Genomic DNA, 19,006 nt, shown 5'->3' on the forward strand with positions numbered 1-19,006 from the left:
TCAAAGAGGCTGTTCACGTTGTTTTTGAGAAGGATACTTGAAACCTAATACTTTGTAGATACTTTCTTATGCCTCTTTCATAAACTCTAACTGAAGGAAAGAGGTTTTTTGTTGATATTTCCAGGCATGTTGCTCCGATCACTGGGGCAGTTTGAGTTTGTAACTAGTCACCACTATACATCCAAACACACTTCCTGCCTCTCAGACTCTCACCAGGTCCCTTCTTTTCCACAGCCTTCCCAGCGATGTGACCTTGGCAGTGTTTGCTGTTGGGGTCCAGAACCCGGAAGGATGGGATTTTCTTTATAGAAAATATCAGTCTTCTTTGTCTAATACTGAGAAAAATAACATTGAAGTTGCCCTCTGTGTTAGCCAAGATGAGGAAAAGCTTCAGTGGTGAGTAATTAATTCGTGTTCACATGGCCAAGAGGAGTTAAATGAGCTCAGATCCTTCTGGCATCTCTTATTCTCTTGGCCCTGGCCTGGAATTGCCTTTTCTGCTGGGAACATTTTATTCAAGTGGGCATCCATCTAATGAGTACAGTAATTAATTAGAAGCAGGTGTTAGAAAAATATTTAAAGGAATGCATATTGTGTGTCTTTAACGCATTTAGAAATACATACTAGATAGGCTTTTCTTACCTATTTTCTCTTATGAACAAACAGATTATAGGGGAATTGGTGTTGTAAACACTATTTCAGTGTTTTTATTATGTACCTATAGCAACTTGATGAGTGCTCTAGTCACCTATTTATCTTGTCTTTATTATTGACAGATTGACTTTTTTCTTTCGCACCTTATTTTATTGAAGTAATTCATAACTTTTCCAGGGGCTCTTCATTGTTAACATTTTCTCTTAATCATTCTAGGCTACTAGATGAAAGTTTTAAGGGAGATGTAATAAAACTTCAAGAGTTTCCACATATTCTTAGAACTGTTGGCAGGAACCCGGTGGGATATCCATTGGCCTGGAAGTTTCTGAGGGAAAATTGGGATAAACTTATACAAAAGTAAGTAGTGCCAGAAATTGTGCTATGACTAGAAAAGTCCATTAACCTGCCTGTGTTTTAGCTTTGTTTATAAAACAATAGTGGTAGTCTAAATGGATTTTTTTGATTGAAGATAGCATGTAGAGGTCTTTAAAAAATTATTCTTAGCACTAAATCCGTTTTAGATTTTCTAACTAATGCATCTGAAGAGTCAAGTATTCCAGTCCATCTGGAACAATCCTTTTCCACACCCACGGGCCTACATGAAGCCCTCCTGTTCACAGTTCAGCTTACACCATGGGTTAGTACTTGGACTTGCTTGGACCTGCCCTTAGCTAGCTCTTGGAGCACTTACTAAGCCTCTACCACTTACTTTTGGGTACTAGATCTTTCGTTCAGTGGTCAGTGTATTTAGTTTTTACACCTAACTATATCTTAGCACATTGGGAGGGTAGGTATCACGTTCTACATTTTTCATGCCTAAGCAGTTTTTAGTTAAATGCTGTATCATGTAGAAGGCACTTAAAAACACATATCAAATGAATAAATATTTTATGATACATCTTGACAATTTCCATCTCCAGGTTTGAACTTGGCTCATCTTCCCTAACCTCTATGGTAATAGGAACAACAAATCAGTTCTCCACAAGAGCACGGCTTGAGGAGGTAAACAAAAGTTTATTAAATTTAAGTGACAATTAGCTAATAAATAGGGGGTAGACCAAGTAAGGGTCTGAAGAGGTAGGGATGGATTTTGTCACCTGTTAGATGTCTGTTTTGGATGCCGTGGTGTTTGGACATCAACCAAAACCAGTTACAGATAAACTGTTGAAAACTATGCCTCTTCCTCAATACGTGAAGAAGTCTTAGCTCTGCCTTTGCATGTTTTAGGGCTTAAAACAATTACTGGAGACATTTAATCTGTTTGTAGGATATTAAAAGTGACCATCACAGGTACAAATGACCTATGTGATCATCCCCCTCTTGTGAATGGAATCTTGGTTCTCTGTTCTCTGGATTCAGGGTTTCCTGTTACTTTCTTATATGTGGTGTCCTTTCAGAAAGAATTTTATGCAACCGTACAAGGTCCATATATAAAAGAAATGCTGAATTTTTAAAAAGCTGCATACTTGACAGAAAGAGGTATCTATGTAAGGGATTTATGCTGAGGATAGTTTATTGCAATTGTACCCTAAATGGACCACTGCTTCCTAGCAGTCTAGAAAAAAAAAAGAGAAAACACTGAGTTATTCTCATTATCTAGTAAGAGGGAACCATGGAACATACAAGTTTTCCACAAAATCAGACTTTCAGTCTTCAACTTTGAGGAATTTGATGTCTGGTTCATTGTTGCGTGGTGTCCCTTTTATAACAATGTTTTCTAAAGTTGTAGGACAGATTTTACATGGCTTTAAAAATAGGGGCACCTGGGTGGCTCAGTGGTTGAGTGTCTGCCTTTGGCTCAGGTCATGATCCCAGGGTCCTGGGATCAAGTCCTGCATCGGGCTTCCCACAGGGAGTCTGCTTCTCCCTCTGCCTCTCTGTCTCATGAATAAATAAATAAAAAATCTTAAAAAAAAAAAAAAAAAAAAAGGGATCCCTGGGTGGCGCAGCGGTTTAGCGCCTGCCTCTGGCCCAGGGCGTGATCCTGGAGACCCAGGATCGAATCCCATGTCAGGCTCCCGGTGCATGGAGCCTGCTTCTCCCTCTGCCTATGTCTCTCTCTCTCTCTCTCTCTCTATCTCTCTGTGTGTGTGTGACTATCATAAATAAAAAAATTTTTAAAAAAAATTAAAAAAAAAGTTGCAACAGATAAAAGCGGAGAACCTAATACCAATCTTTTTAGGAACAGTTCCATTATATAGTCTGGTTGTATCATGATAGAGCTTGATACAGGGAGAATGCTTTGAAAATGCAAAAGAAATGTCACATCCCTTACCTTCTCTCTAGTTTTTATTTAGGCTTGTAAAGTTGCACATGATGATTAAAGATTGACCTCTAGTGAGGTCTACAGAGAGCAATTCTGTGTGATGAAGACCAGTCATGGTCTATGAGTAGACAGCTGTCCATAAACCGGATCTGTTGCAACAGACCATTTCATTCAGCTACTTGCTTGTTCATTTGTTTTTTCATTGATTCTTTAGAGACCTTTCACTTTTACTATAAGGCTGACGTGCTTTTAGATTCTGGGGCTATGACCATAAACAGAGTAGACAAAGCCCTTGCCTTCACAGAGCTTCAACTCCACCGAGGGAATCAGTTACAAATTGATCGAAGGCAGGCAGCTGCTGTGTCAGACATAAGGTCTGAAGATGAATGAGGCGAGGTCAGGAGAGTTCTGAGCAGAGACTGAAGGAAATGCAGGTGTCTGTTGTGGGCGGAGGAAACATCAGGTGCAAAAGGCCTGAGGCATGGAAATGAAGGAGGCTGGGATGTCCTCAGAAAGGAGAGCGTCCTCCAGACAGGGAAAATGTAGGAGTCAGCCTGAACCCTTCCTGGCCTCACATCCAGTTCATCCCAGAGTCTTGGTGGCTCGGCTTCCAGCATCTGTCCATATCTGTCCCTTGTCTGCTTTTACCCCACCCCAGGCCCTTCTCAGCCCTTACCTGGCCTATGGTGATAGCCGCCTGCATGGCTTTCCCCTTTGCCAACACCAAGCCATTTTCCACACTTAAAACTGAAAATCAGCCCATGACTGACCCCTCCTTGAAACCGTACTTGTTTATCTTGGAATAAATTCCAGAACTTTCCTTCCTATGTACACAAGACTATGCTGACTGGGCCATGTCTCCAGCCAATTATCACACACTGTTGTGTGTCACGGTCATGCAACCCTTGAGCCTCTCAGCTGCCTCCTGCTCCTGGACAAGAAGGTGTTCTCCCATCTCCAAGCCTCTAAACTGACCTCTGCCTGGCTTGCTCTTTCCCTAACTTGGCAGTATAAAGGCTTGTTTTATCATTCAGAGGTCCCAGGTCCCATGTCACATTCCCAGACTACCCTGTCTAAAGCAGGCTACCCCCTCCCCACTCTCATTGCCTCTGTATTTTGTCCACAATGGCATAAATATATATATTTTTAAATTTTTATTTTATTTTATTAAATATTTTATTTCTTCCTAAGACACAGAGAGGCAGAGACATAGGCAGAGGGAGAAGCAGGCTCCTTGTGGGGAGTCTGATGTGGGACTCGATCCCAGGACCCCAGGGATCTTGCCCTGAGCTGAAGGCAGACGCTCAACCACTGAGCCACCCAGCTGCCCCCCACAGTAGTATATATACAGTAACTGTACTTTACTGTTTGTTGTCTTCCCAGGTAGAGCATAAGCTCTATGAGGACGGGGACTTGCCTGATCCCTCACCTCCTCCTCAGTGTCTAGCACAGTAATTAAGCCAGAGGGATGAGTATGTGCCAGAGTAAAGGTTCACGAATCAGTAGACGAGATGGAGTCCCTGGTCCATGCTGGAAGTTATATGGATAAAGTGCAGAACCCATGTCCTCACCAGAGCTCTGCAAGGGAGAGCATGTTCTTAATTTAAAAATAGAGAAACAGAGTCCCAGAGAAGTTAAATCATTTACAAAGGGTCAAACAAGTTAGTAGGATGAAAATGTGGGTTTTTTTTTTTTTTTTTTTTTAGTATCTCTATCACACTGCTTATTGCACTGAAAACATTCTCAAGGAGGCAGGTTTGAATCCAATGCTCCATTGAGATGCTGCATATCCCAAGGTAGATGAACATAGGAGAGAGAATTTGGGGTCAGGAAAAGTTTGAGGGCAAGGCTTATCAGTTGGCTTAGTTCTAGCTCTTATAGGTTTTTGTTTTTAAGTGGTACCGTCATGAAGGGCTCCTTCTAGATTTTTTTAAATAATTTGAAACTTCTTAAATTATTTAATAATTAAACACTTAAGTAAAATTATGGTGATTGGATTGCTGAAAAGTGCCCACAGTTGTTTGAACTGAATATTAATCTTGAGTCTGAGAGTATGGAACAGTGGGCTGAGCTAGAGCGAGGGCAGGACCATGAGGTCCATGTTCTGTAGGGTATACAGCAGGAAGACAGGCCTTTAGCTCATTGAAAAGTTGTCTTGGGATACAATTTTAGAACAACCCTGAATCACTCAGAATTGGAATTTGACCTTTTACAAGCCTATTCTTACCTTTCTCTTATTCCCAAACTTAAAAATATGGTATTATAACATAGATTTGGAAGGAATGAACTGTCCGGAATCCATGCTGAACAAGTAATACATCTTGGCCCAGACTGACTTCCTGTTTGCACAGTCAAAAATATATGGATTAATGTCGTGAAAACTTAGGGGACAAGGTCAAGCATCTTTTTTTTTTTTTTTTAAAGATTTTTATTTATTTATTCATGAAAGAGAGAGAGAGGCAGAGAAGCAGGCCCCATACAGGGAGCCCGATGTAGGACTTGATCCTGGGGCTCCAGGATCACACCCTGGGCCCAAGGCATGGGCTCAACCGCTGAGCCACCCAGGGATCCCAGGTCAAGAACCTTTTAAGGTGAAACTGTACCACGATAGTCAGTGCTGTTGCAGAGCCGGACTATTTCTCACGTGAACCCACAGGAGTTAAGAATCCCAGAGATGAAATAAGAAACAGCTGTCTCTTATCTCATTAAAACCACGGGCAACTCTGTGGATTTTATCTTAGAGGAACAATACATGAATTGTGGATGAGGATTAAAAAAAAATTGGCAAGGTTTCAGGGATTACCACCGTAAATTGCTAAGAAGCCTTGTCCTTGGGTGTTTCTCTAAAGATCTACAAGGCCAGGCCCATGGAGGAAGACTGCACTTGTGTGGTTGAAACCGTTTAAACTGTTTTGCTTGGCAAAGAAGATAGTCTGCACATTGTGTTTTTTAGATACCATGTTTAAAAAAATTAGCATCTGGGTGGACGCAGCAACACATATTAAATACACCAAAACCCTAATTATAAAATGGTATACAGTCAAGTCTTTTAGGGCCTGGCAACTGTGAGTAAAAAAGCTAAGGAGAAAAATACAGAACTCGGCATCATGAGGCATGAGCTCATTGCATACAGCGTAAGTTTATGTGTGTAGAATTGTACCCAGACACCTGGCACTGCCTTCTAAGTAGAATTTTTGACAAATGCTGAATTTTGGCTTCCGTTTCCTTTTAACTAGCCCCAACTTACATCTGTGTACTATAAGAAAACAAATTTTTTAAAAATCTGGTTTTTCCTTACAAGGTGAAAGAATTCTTCAGCTCTTTGAAGGAAAATGGTTCTCAGCTACGTTGTGTCCAGCAAACAATTGAAACCATTGAGGAAAACATACGTTGGATGGATAAGAATTTTGATAAGATCAGAGTGTGGCTACAAAGCCAGAAGCTTGAACTGCTCTAAAAGCCTGTTCCTCGCTGGTTCCTGTGAAGTGTAATCTGTGATGTTGTGGAATGCAATTATTTTCAAATTAGGGATGGCTGTTGGGGCTCCACTGCAGACACTTCCTTCTTCCTTCTTGATCATTTGACTATTCCTGTGAAAAGACGAAAAGACTGCCTACTCAACTGTCCATCGATGGGTTACCGCTACTGTGTGTTTTATCGATAGGTGTCGCTCTGCAATGTAAACCCAAGGGGTGGGGTCCCTACTGTGTAGGGCATCCTACTCCTTTTTCACACCTATCCGTAAGCCTTGTGCTTTCCAAAGCCCCGCTTGCCACATGGATGTCACCCATATGCTGTTGAGTCATTGTCCTCTAAAGACTTGTGAATTGTAGGGACCACTGAACCCAGGGGCTGACTTGGAGGCTCATGTCCTCAGGCTTGTGATTTGCTCTCTTTTGGTCAGTTTCTCAGGAAGGCAGATGGGAGCTGGGGTGGGAGAGAGTAGGTGGGGGTGTTTGTTACCCTGGTTCCCTTGAAGGATGCCCCAGGCTGACCTCCACCGAAGCTAGACCTGGGAGGTGGTCCTCTTTCCCATTTGGTCTTTTCCTCATTTGGGTGAAGTGAGAGCCTGGCTTTCACTGGTCCTGGCAGTACTCGTGGGTTGCTTACGTCCTCCCCACACCTTTGTTGAGAAAACACAACTTTTATGGAACTCTCCTCAAATAATCCTGATTTGAGTATGTGGTCTACTTCTTCAGAGACGCTGACTGATCAAGTGTCCCTCTGAAAAAGCAGAGTATGTTCAGGTCTAGAGGAGAAGACTTTCATTTGAAGTTGAACCTCGAAGCTGTTGATACTTAGGTAGGTGATGCTTCCTCTCGCTCCTTATTCAGCCCAGTTCGTAATTCCCCAATAATTTCCTACTGCTACTAGGGCCTCGCAGAGTCTCCCGTAAATAATGTACTGTAAAACTGAAAGTACTTGGTCATAATTAGCTTAAGTGTGGACAATGTGTTGTCTTTGAAGTCTTTAATGAGTTTAACCGTAAAGTTTAAAAGCATACGATATGAAAAAATGTCAGTGTGCTCTAACATATGTGGACGAGAGTGACTTCTGGACATAAATGTGTTTACAGTTCTATTTTTATATGTATTACATGGTCTAATGAAACCAGAAATCGCTGGTAATTTCCACCCCCCAGGATTAACCTTCTAAAAGACACACAGAGCCAAGATTTTACTGTAAAATATTTTAATTGTGTTTTGTACTTTGATTTAATGAAACATGGAAATAGTGGTTTTCATTTTTGGTCAACTGAGGAACCTATTTTAATTTGCTTTTGGGAAAGTCCATTTCCTAAATAGATACAATATTGCTACAACAATGTGCAAATACCTCTTTGGTAATAAAAGTTGTTTTATTTTCCTTGAAGCGGACATTTGCAATGATTTCCTCCTAACCGGAATCGTAGAAGAGGACTCTGATTCTCTAGCTTAGTCTAGTCATCAGTAATTATCAGGAAACACCCAAGTCTTGGAGACCTTTCCAATGCACAAGAGGGCCCGCTTACAGTACCTTTTGTGTTTACTCTTACAGGCATGTCTTAAATCTTTGGATTTAAAAGTACTTCTATATATGCATGGAAATCAGTAATACTGCAGCCACTTCCCTACACACACATCTGCGAAGGCCAAAGGTTTCATAAACAAAATAAAAAACTTTTATGCTACCTACTTAGAAGAATTAGAAATACAATTGAAATCCCACAGGAACAGTTTCTTTCTTTCTTTCCTTTCTTTCCTTCTTTTTTTTTTTTTTTTTTTTTGGCCTTGTTAGTGCCTTGAAAATGCTGTTTAGTCACCCTAACACTGGCTTCTATTTCCCAGATTTAGAATAATAGAATAATGCCTGCATCTCTCATGGGATAGATACACCGCACTTTGGCCGAAGTTTGAAATCCTATAGGTGTGTTCATGAATTGTAGAAAGAATTTTTGAAGAGAAGTAACAGAATTTATGCTCCGTTACAAGCAGCTGTTCTTTCTGCTGCCCTCCCCTCCCCTTAGGACAGTATTGGTGATAATTATTTTTGCTGAAGTCAAGTAAGTTCTAACAAAAATGTAAAATACATGCTAAGGAAGGCTGTACTCTCTGACACAAACTCCAGTTTTAGGATATGTATGTGATAACCTTTTCCTGCATTCAGTACCAAGAAACGAAGTATTTATCAAACTCCCCCCAAGGATATCAGTGCTATATTCATAATTCATTCCAAAAGATCTGAGAAACCAAAGTTGTAGACATCGGAACCTACTTCTTGAATTGCTGTGGGAGAAAAGTTGATTTTTAAATTGCAGGTAGCTTTTTTTTTTTTTTTTTTTTTTTAAAGTAGAAGTTTTGGTATTTGGTAAACCTAACTTCCATAAAGCCAGATGGTATACAGTGCACAGACTAAAGTGGCAATGGCTCTAAGCACATGATTGCTGCTCTGCTTATATGTATCAGAAATGGAAAGCACAGCTTAACACAGTAACCCTAGGGAGGTCAAGGCATATGAACAGTCTTAAGGATTAGATTTTACTATTAGAACTTGTTACGTTCCAAGACAAAGAGTCTGCATTTTGCCCTTCTGACTTGATTCAAGTCTCAGGATCTTTTATGCTGACTCTAAGGTACAGAAGTCCTAACTTCTGGCAAAAAAAAAAAAAAAAAAGTACTGGGTGCAGCGCATCCTGGTCTGTCCAGGTTATCTATTAATTTATTAGCAGCCTAAGAGAATATATGTGCCCAATGTACAATACTTTAGGTCTGACTTATACACATTAACCCAAAGAAACATCAAATACAGTTCCAAAGCCCAAGAGGAAAATGGGTAATGAGAAATCAGGACATTAAACATGTTCAAAGCATTGTTTTCCAAATGCTAACAAGAATTAAGTGCAATCGGAAATACTAAGGAGATTTACAGGCACTGTGTGTAGAATGTGCAAAAGTTTGCAAAGGATTTTCCTTCTTTTATGTGTTGCTTTAAGAAACTATCAAATATATCTCATAGAAATATAAAGTTCCCATCTCTCCCAACTGAAGGCAATTTTTAAAAATTCAAAGTTTATCAATACTCAGTACAGTAACACAGATGAACCACACACATTCATTTTCTTTCTGGGAAAAGAATAACCAATGTTTAGGATGTCAAGACTCGACAAGTAACACTGTCTAGAAGCCACCCAGAAAAAAACTGCTGTTGTTCAAAGCCCTTTGTCCTTCAAAAGTCACCATCCACCAGCTGAAGATTTTATAGGCCGATACCTTGAAAAATTCAAAGGAAAAAAAAATCCGGTAAACCATTTGATGCATAATTTTCTTCATCTAGGCACAGTAGATTTAACATTTACCAGAAGCACTGTGTAACAGATGGCAACAAGGAATTTCCTATAAGTAACCATAAGAATGTTCTTAGAAAATGCTAGAATTAAGAAAATAGAAAACCTGTAATTTGGGTGAAGATCTTCAGTATAGTTCTAATAAGTATACTTTTCTTGTTACAGGAAATAAGAAACCATGATGAGAGAGACACTAAGCCAATCTAACCTACGTTTTTATTTTCTTTAGGCTTTGGTCAGCCAGCAGTTTTAGGTCTTATTCTAAGCCATCAAGCCTTACTGTTAGAGAAGAGGAATCACTTAAGAATTATAAGGGCTCTCAACATACAAGTAGAATTAAACAAAGTACTTGACTTTGACCACTTTTGTTTATCTTAGTTTTGCAATCTTTCGTTTTTATTCCAGAAAACCCTGTCACTTCCAGTAGACCAGATGGGGGTACTCCTGTCCAGCCCACCATGGGTTGGTATTTTGGTAATACCAGCAGCATAAGGACCTCTCTCTGTAAGATGTAACAGGCTAAGGTGGCTTTGTCTCAGTAATCCGTAGTCACAAGCATTTGGGTTTCAGACTCAGCTAGACTTACACGGTCATTTTCTTTAAGAGCCTGGCCTGATATTTTAAAGAGCTCTTAATCATAAGATTCTATTTTTAAACACTCCAATAGCACATGATTCCATTTCTTGCTTTTCAGCAAACGAGCCTCTAGACACTGCCATGTGCATTTGATGCCAACAGTATAAAAAGAACATGACTAAAAAATGGGCTTAGTTTCCCAGGCCTATGACACAGGTCTGTGGAAGGTACGGTTGTCTTCCATTACAGCAAACACCCAACTTACCAAATAGCGTGAACTTTAACTTGTATTTTTTTCATCAGCTTTGGGCTTGGAAGTTTCCTGCTTTGCCTAAAAGGGAAAGCAGACCGTCACTGAACTTTTTCTTTCCTGGATTAGGTATCAAAAAAGCCGATCTAGCAGAGCAGAAGAGGCTTAAGAGAACATGGGCTTTTCAGCATTAAAGGGTCAAAAGAGGGATCCCTGGGTGGCGCAGCAGTTTGGCGCCTGCCCTTGGCCCGGGGCGCGATCCTGGAGACCCAGGATCGAATCCCACGTCAGGCTCCCGGTGCATGGAGCCTGCTTCTCCCTCTGCCTATGTCTCTGCCTCTCTCTGTGTGTGACTATCATAAATAAATAAAAATTAAAAAAAAAAAAGGGTCAAAAGATGACAGTTCAGTGGAGGAAAATTAGATGGGCCTTACCTAAGGATTTCCTTTTCATTTAACCCAAACTATGAATTGTTCTACTTTAAGTGATTTAAAATTTTACTTGTTTTTTTTTGAAGGCTAAGGTAAGTGAAGAAAAACATAGGCGTTTTTGGATGGGATTCATTCATTCTATTGTGATCAGTTCTCTCTTACTTGGGGGGCACTGTGGGGCAGCTAATCCACTGAGAAAATAATCTGAGATACAAGTGCATGAGCAAGTAATAATCAAATCTGGCTTCCTATGTCCTTTATGGGTTTCATTCCTTTTTGAGGTATAAATTGACTTATACCTTTAGTTTCAAGTAATACAACAATGATTCGATATTTGGGTATGCTGCAAAATGATGAACACAGTGAGTATAGTTAACATCATTCACGGGTAAAAATTTTTTCCCCTTGTGATGAGAACATTTAAGACCTCAGCATATTTCAAATGTGCAATACAGCGTTGTGAGCTGTAGTCACTATGCAGTACAATATATTCACATGATTTTGTTATTTAAAACTTTTTCTTCTTTTACCCTTCTCACCCACCCCATACCTGTCTCCCCTCTAGAAACAACCAACTGATGAGCTCACCTTTTTTGTTTTAAGATTCCCCAAAGTAGTGAGATCATGTGGTATTTATCTTCTGAATGACTTACTTCACTTACCATGATGCTCTCAAGGTCCATTCGTGTTGTCACAGATGGCAAGATTTCCTTCTTTATTATGGCTGAAGAGTATCCTATTGTACTTATAAATACCACATCCACTTGATCCATACAGCCATTGATGGACTCTTCGATTGTATCCATTTCTAGGCTATTTTAAGTAATGCTGCCATGAACATAGCAGTGAATATATTTTCCTAATTTTTCATTTTCTTAGGCTAAATACCTGGAGGAAGAACTGTTCTATCATATGGTACTTCTATTCTTAATTTTTTGAATCACCTCCATACTGCTTTCCTTAGTGGCTGCACCAGTTTACATTCCTACCAACAGTAGAGGAGGTTCCCTTTTTCCCACATCCTCACCAACACTAGTTTTTGATAATAGGTATTCTAACAGGTGTGAGGTGATACGTCCTTGTGGTTTTGATTTGTATTTCCTTGATGATGAGTGAGGGATGAGCACATCGGAGGCATGTGCCTGCAGGCCATTTGTAGGTCTTTGGAAAAATATCCACTGAATCACCTGCCCATTTTAAAATTATGTTTTTGCTATTGAGTTTGTTTTTTTTTAAATATATATACATTTTTGGATATTAACTCCTTAACAGATGTAGCATTTGCAAATATTTTTTCCCATTGGGTCTGTTGTCTTTTCATTTTGTTGATGGTTTTCTTTGCTGTGTGGAAGCTTTTTAGTTTCATCAGGTCCTTCTTGTTTTGCTTTTGTGGACTTTGCTTTTGGTGTCAAATCCATGAAATCTGAGCTAAGGCTAATGTCAAGGAGCTTACCACCTATGTTTCCTTCTAGAAGTTTTATGGTTTCAGGTCTTAAATCATATATAAAAATAAACTGAATGTTATTGAAGACTTGAATTTAAGACAGGGGTCCAGTTTTCCCAACACTACTGAGGAAACTTCCCCTTTCCCCATTGTATATTCTTGACTCCTTTGTTATAAATTGACCATATATGTATGGGCTTATTTTTGGGCTCCTCCACTCTGTTTTGTTGATCTATGTGTGTGTATTTTCATGCCAATATCATTTCTGTTTTGATTAGTATTGTAATGTAGTTTAAAATTGGGAGTGCGATGCTTCTGGTACTTCTTTTTTTCTTAAGGCTGTTTTGGCCATTCAGGGTCTTTTTGTTTTATACAAATTTTAGGATTTTAAAAATATTTTGTGAAAAAAAATGCCATTGCAATATTGATTCTTTATATTGTTTTGGGTAGTATTTTAACAATATTAAACCTTCTAATCCATAAGTACAGAAGCTTTACATTAGTTGTACCTCCTTCAATTTCTTTCATCGATGTCTTCTAGTTCTCAGTGTATAGTTCTTTAAGTTCTTTCACTACATTTATTTTTAGGTACTTTAGTCTTTTGTTACAATTGTAAATGGGATTATTTCCTTAATTTTTTGTTTGTTATTAATATATAGAATTGCAACAGATAAATGTATATTGATTTTGTATACTGCAACTTTACTGAAGTAGTTTAATAGTTTTTGGTGGAATTCCTTGGTATTTTTTTACATATACTAGTTCACCTGAAAATAGTGGCAGTTTTACTTCTTCTTCTCCAATTTGGATGCCTTTTTTCTTGCCTAATTGCTTTGAACAGGACTTTCAGTAGAATGCTGAATAAAAGTGGTGAGTGGGCATTTTTATCTTCCTAATTTTAAAAGACAGCTTCCTGTTTTTTTCACCTTTAAGTGTGACGCTAGCTATGGGTCTGTAATAATTTTATTATGTTGAGGTATGTCTCTGTATCAGCTTGGTTGAGAGTTATCATAAAGGAAAGTTGAAATTTAGTAAGTGCTTTATTAATGTGGTATATCACATTGGATGATTTGGGTGTTGAACCATCCTTGCATCCCTGGAATAAATCCCACTTGATCTATTTGATTTTTTTTTTTTTTAAGATTTATTTGATAGAGCACAAGCAGAGGGAATGGCAGGTAGAGGGAGAGGGAGGCAGCATGCCCCAATAATATTTTGAGGATTTTAAAAATCTGTGTGCATGAGGAATATTGGCTTGTGATTTTCCTTTGTGTCTTACTCTGGTTTTGTTATCAGAATACTGCTGGCCTCAGTAAAGTTAGCTTAGAAGTGTTCTTTCCTTTCTGTCTTTGGAAAAGTTTGAGAAGGATTAGTATTATTCTTTGAATATTTGGTAGAATTCTCCAGTGAAGTTGTCTTGTCCTGAAGGTCTGGGAGGTTTCTGATTGCTGCTTTAGTCTCCTTACTAAGTTATTGGCCAGTTCAAAATGGTTTCATCCTGATTCAGTCTCGGTAGGATACAGGTTTCTCTCTTTTAAATCGTCCATTACGTTGGCATGTAACTCTTCATTATGCACTTATTGCCATTTTGTTGATTTTTTTTTTTTTTTTTTGGCTATTTTGTAGATCCTCTTTTCCATTTTTACTCTATTCCTTTGTGATTTGATGACTTTCTGTATTAGGAAACTTATATTCCTATTTTTTTGTGCATTTGCTATTGATTTTTGCTTTATAGTTATTATGAAGTTTATGACAATATGAAAGTCTATTTAAAGTAGATAACAGGGAGGCCTGGGTGACTCAGCAGTTTGGCACCTGCCTTCTGTGATCCTGGAGACCCCTCTGCCTGTGTCTCTGTGTCTATTTCTGTATCTCTCATGAATAAATAAAATCTTAAAAAAAATATAGATAACAAGTTTGAATGCACTCTAAAGTTGTACATTTTTACTCCTGTTTTTTTTTTTTTTTTTTGGTCTTCTATATCCCTTAATGGATTACTGTACTCAAATTTTACTATTTTTGCCTTTTAACCTTCATCCAGCTTTATAAGTGATTTACACCTTCATATTATTCTAAATTTTACCATATATTTACTTTTAGAGTGAGATTTGTTTTTTCATTAAGTTTTCCTGTTACTAATGAGCACCCTGTATTTTCAATTTCAGGAAGCCCCTTTACAGGTCTTGTAAGGCTGGTTCAGTGCTGAACTCTCAGCTTTTCTTCATCTGGAAAACTTTTGCTCTCTATTCTTAATGACAAGTTTGCTAGGTATTCTTAGTTATAGGGGTTTTATTATTTTTAAAATTTCAGTATTGTGAATAGATCCTGCCACTTTCTCTGGCCTGCAAAGATTCTGCTGACAATCTGCTGATAGTCAGAGACCACTGATTTTTCTTTTGCTGTTTTAAGATTCTGTCCTTGTCTTTACTTTGTGATTTTCCAATTATAATGTTATTTGGTATGGGTGTCTTTAGATTCATCTTTTGGGAGGATCCTATGGGCATCTGGATGTGTTTCCTTCCCCAGGTTGGGGAAGGGTTCAGCCATTATTTCTTCAAGTAAGTTTTCTGCCCCTTTCTTTATCTCTCTTCCTTCTGGGTGTCCTGTAATATTGATGTCTGTCTACTTGATGCTGTCCTTTAAGTCCCTTAACCTCTTTACTTTTTTCCCCCATCTTTTTCTTTTTATGGCTCTGATTAGGTGAGTTCTATGCCTTTTTCAAACAGAAGTCAGCTCTGTGACTTCTGTTTGGCACTTTGTCATTATTCTAGTCTCTTGAAGTTCTCATTTCCTTTCTCAAATTGAGTGAGCATTTCTTTTTTTTTTTTTTTTAAGATTTGTTAGAAATTGTGTGGTGGGGAGAGGGGGGATCTCAAACAGACTCACCACTGAGTGTGGAGCTGATGCAGGGCTTGACGCCACAACCATGAGATCATGACATGAGCCGAAATCAAGAGTTGGACGCCCTGATGAGCATCTTCTTAACTATTCTGTTGACCTCTTCATCAGGTAAATCTCTTATGTCCATTCTGTTTTGTTTTTTTCCCCGAGGTTTGATCTTGTTCTTTGATTTGGAGCTTATTCATCTACTGCTTCATTTTCCTTGACTCTGTATTGGTTTCTATGCCCTAAATCAAACAGGCACTCTCATAGTCTTGAAGGAGTGTCCTCATGCAGGAGATGAACCTTATTTTTCAACCCTGTCCTAGCAACTTGGTTGTCTCTCAAACCTTTGTGATAAGCTACTTGGTCAATTTTATTTTTACTGATTCTTAGTATTTGAGAGCATGCCATGATCTGTCACAGTCCCTAAGGGGAGGATCTCTGTCAGCACCTAGATTGAAGCTGATTGGAAGCCACGGCCTTATATACCATCTTTTAAAGAAGGCACATATATACAGTCCTGTGAGACCACAAAATAAATCCTGCTGGCTTGCCATAGCCCAGGCTGGAGAGGGGGTGTCTATGGGTGGCAGTCACAAAAGCTAGGTCTCCAGATCAGTATGAACTGCTTTCAAGGAGATTCTGATGACCTGAAGTGAAGCAGGGAGAGACTAGAAAGATGGTGTTTACCAGGTTCTGGCCTGCCAAGTATTTAAGCAAGCCCCTAATCCTCAGACAATGCATAAAATAAGCCATTATACCTTTCACAGAAAGTCTGGGTGCTTTTCAATTGGCTGCCTCACCTGTGCTCTCAAGCCCTTGAGAAAATTTCTCAGATCAACTAAAGCCTTGTGGGTCTTGTGGACACAAGCCCCATTGGATTTCAACATTAGATATTTGTGGACTTATCTCTCAAATGCAGATCTTAATATAAGGTGGGATGCCCAATATGGGGTACAAATCCTTTGCTCCCCAGAAAGAAGCTGTGGGTTTCGAATTTCCTTTTTATTATGGGTCATGGTGCCTGGAGTTGGGTTATGGTGAGATTGTGTTCCTGTCTGCCTTCCTGCATTTGATCTGCTCTCATTTGCTAGGTAAGTAGTAGTCGCTCAGCTAGTTTTGGGGCTTTTTTCCACAGGACATAATTGAATATGTAACTGTAGTATGTCCATGCAAAGAAGGTGAGTTCAGGATATTCCTATGTCACCATCTAGACTTCGAGTTTTCAAGCAGGTAGAGTAGTTTTTAAAGCTGTACATTCACCTTCTCGTTATAGTCAGAGGACCATAGTAATAACCCTTTAAATCATATGTTCTTGGAATAGGAAAGGATCTAGAAGTTGTCTCATCCAACAGTTTGAGTAATTTTAATAGCAACCTCTCAATAGTTTGCCTCCATTAATGTCCAGCCCTAAGAATCTGGACCCTGTAACTTTTAAGTAATCTCTACACTCACTCACAACCGCAAAGCCTACATACTCTACTGACTGAGCCAGCCAGGTGCCCCTGGACCCTGGAACTGCTACTCACTAGTGTAAGTACATCATTTTTCATGTTGCTCTAGAAAGTAGGACTAATACTCCTCCCTCACAGGTGATGTCTAATGCATATCGTGGCTCTTAGAAACCCTCAATAGTATACAGAATTAGAGAAAATCTACTTCCAAGTCCTAAAGTTTATACCAACCACATTCTCTGGCATTATCTCCCCTGCTGCCACCACCACTTTAACATGTCTAAATTTGCTATGGTTTTTATAGTGAATAAATCAAATTGTTGACTTTTTCTTAATGGTATATATTTTTATATCTGGTGATTTAGATTTGACGAAATACACTATATGAACCTGTACTGTCCATGTGTTACATACAAATGGAAATGTGCTGTAGGCAATTTAAAGTGGTGGTGGTATGGATCCTTAGAGAGGGAAAAGTATAAAAAAAATTCACCCTTCCCAGTATTTGCCAAAGGCTCAGTCCATCACAGCCTCAACTTACTGAGAGACTGAGTAAACTAAGGATTGATACGGGCCAATGAACTAGCAACCAGCATGTCATTGCTGATGGCAGGCAGGGCTCAAGCAGAGGAAGCAGGATGTTTGAAGGAAGAGAAAGGATGGAAGGAATTGGGCTGTAGGCAGAATGGCTTTTAAGTTGGAGAATTGCTTTTAAAGGGGTGAAAGAACTAGAATATGTTTATAATACAAGAAAAAAGACAGAAGATACTGGATTATTGACCCTTCGGAGAGAAGGGCCAAATGAGGGCAAACAGAGGGAAGAAGGACCTTGGGGATTCTGTGTTGGGTGGCCTCAATTTTCTCTTTGAAGTTGAAGGCAAAGCTAACTGCAGACAGTTGGGGGGATACAGTTGGAAGTGAGTTTGAGGAAAGTGGAATTTGGGGTAGGAGAGGGCCTACATTGATTATGGGCTAGCACAGACAGCTTAGCTGGCATTGCAAACCATAAAATTAGAGTGGGTTCATCCACGCTTTGTGCGACAAAGAAGGGAAATGCAAGAAACTTGAATTGTGGTAAGAATGAACATTTAGATTTCTGAAGTACCACATACTTTTTATAAGTCTCTAAAACTTGAATTTCTTTAGCAAAAAATGCTATGGGATAGATGGTGCTTAAACGATTATTCTGAAAAGATTCCCAGTTAGAAACTGAACGGTTAAAAGGATAAATGCCACTCCATGTAATTGCTACTTTGCAGTAATATTTAGTGCTGTTTACCTTTGCAGAATCCTTTGCTTTACCCCTATTCTTCGGTGTTTTGGAGCTGGGAGCAGTTCTCTTGGCTTTGTCCTAAAGCAAAGGAAATGTAATGAGGTTATTGTTATCAGTCCATTGAGGATAATTAAACTTTTCTATGTATATTCAAAGTTTTCCATTATTTAAGGTAGAAGGTAAAAAGATTAAAAATACAGAATTCCATGAGGAATTTTGCTCACCAAAACAGTGCTTGCTTCTGGCAGTATTGGTTTTTATGTGCCAACAGAGCAAAAATGGGATACTGATTTTCAGTGTTATGAAAAAAAAATTTAACAAAAGAAATCATCACAGAGACCTGGGGCAAGTCTTGTATAAAAGTCCTGTTCATCAAAAAGGCATTATTTATCCAGGAGTGAGAGAGAGGATGCTGAGGTAGTCTAGAAATTAACTCACCCACCATGGGGAGAACTGACAAATCACTAAGATCAAAGCCATAGCACACGGATCTACAGTATTAATTCATCTGAAAATGACAGGGGCACTCAATTTTCTATTTATATAAAATTGTAGTTATAGGTAAAATGCCACACACTCACTGTACCACCTATTTTTCTTCTTAATTGACCTTTAATCACGTCTTCAGCACCTGCTATGTCACAGGAATTTTGCTAATGCTGACCAGAGCTGCCGTATAAAGCACAAAGCTCACTGGTGTAATCACAGACCAAGTGTATCCCAGCGTGCAAGAGAGCATGCAGGAGAGGCCCTTGACCTTGGCCTGGGAAGGGAGAAGCATTTAGAGGAGTCTTCCTGAAGGAGTTGATGCTTGATCTGGGCCCTGAGGGAGGGACAGGGGAAATCAGCCAGCTGGGCCCCGGCAGAGAGGTGAGGAAACCCCAGAGGGCAATAGCCATGCGAAGGTATGGGGCAGGTGGGGTCTGCTTTCATTTGAAAGGAGCAGTGACAA

The 19,006-nt window shown here is 39.3% G+C and overlaps 2 protein-coding genes across 54 annotated transcripts in view; one reads left to right on the forward strand and one right to left on the reverse strand.

Moving 5' to 3' along the window:
• The window catches only part of ERAP1 (endoplasmic reticulum aminopeptidase 1), a 44,197-nt gene extending 36,405 nt beyond the window's left edge, over window positions 1-7,792 (forward strand). For all 4 annotated transcript variants that reach the window (XM_072790089.1, XM_072790072.1, XM_072790097.1 and 1 more), the window contains 4 exons: window positions 235-396; window positions 871-1,011; window positions 1,575-1,656; window positions 6,222-7,792. In XM_072790089.1, the coding sequence (XP_072646190.1) occupies window positions 235-396; window positions 871-1,011; window positions 1,575-1,656; window positions 6,222-6,377 (541 nt within the window). In that variant the 3' untranslated portion in view covers window positions 6,378-7,792. The remainder of the gene's footprint in view (window positions 1-234; window positions 397-870; window positions 1,012-1,574; window positions 1,657-6,221) is intronic.
• The window catches only part of CAST (calpastatin), a 111,846-nt gene continuing 100,435 nt past the window's right edge, over window positions 7,596-19,006 (reverse strand). For all 50 annotated transcript variants that reach the window (XM_072790212.1, XM_072790196.1, XM_072790137.1 and 47 more), the window contains 3 exons: window positions 18,061-18,132; window positions 10,585-10,650; window positions 7,596-9,669 (listed from right to left, as the gene is read on the reverse strand). In XM_072790212.1, coding sequence (XP_072646313.1) covers window positions 10,600-10,650; window positions 18,061-18,132 — 123 coding nt within the window. In that variant the 3' untranslated portion in view covers window positions 7,596-9,669; window positions 10,585-10,599. The remainder of the gene's footprint in view (window positions 9,670-10,584; window positions 10,651-18,060; window positions 18,133-19,006) is intronic.

Source organism: Canis lupus, chromosome 2 (assembly GCF_048164855.1).
Source record: "Canis lupus baileyi chromosome 2, mCanLup2.hap1, whole genome shotgun sequence".
NCBI lineage: Eukaryota > Metazoa > Chordata > Mammalia > Carnivora > Canidae > Canis > Canis lupus.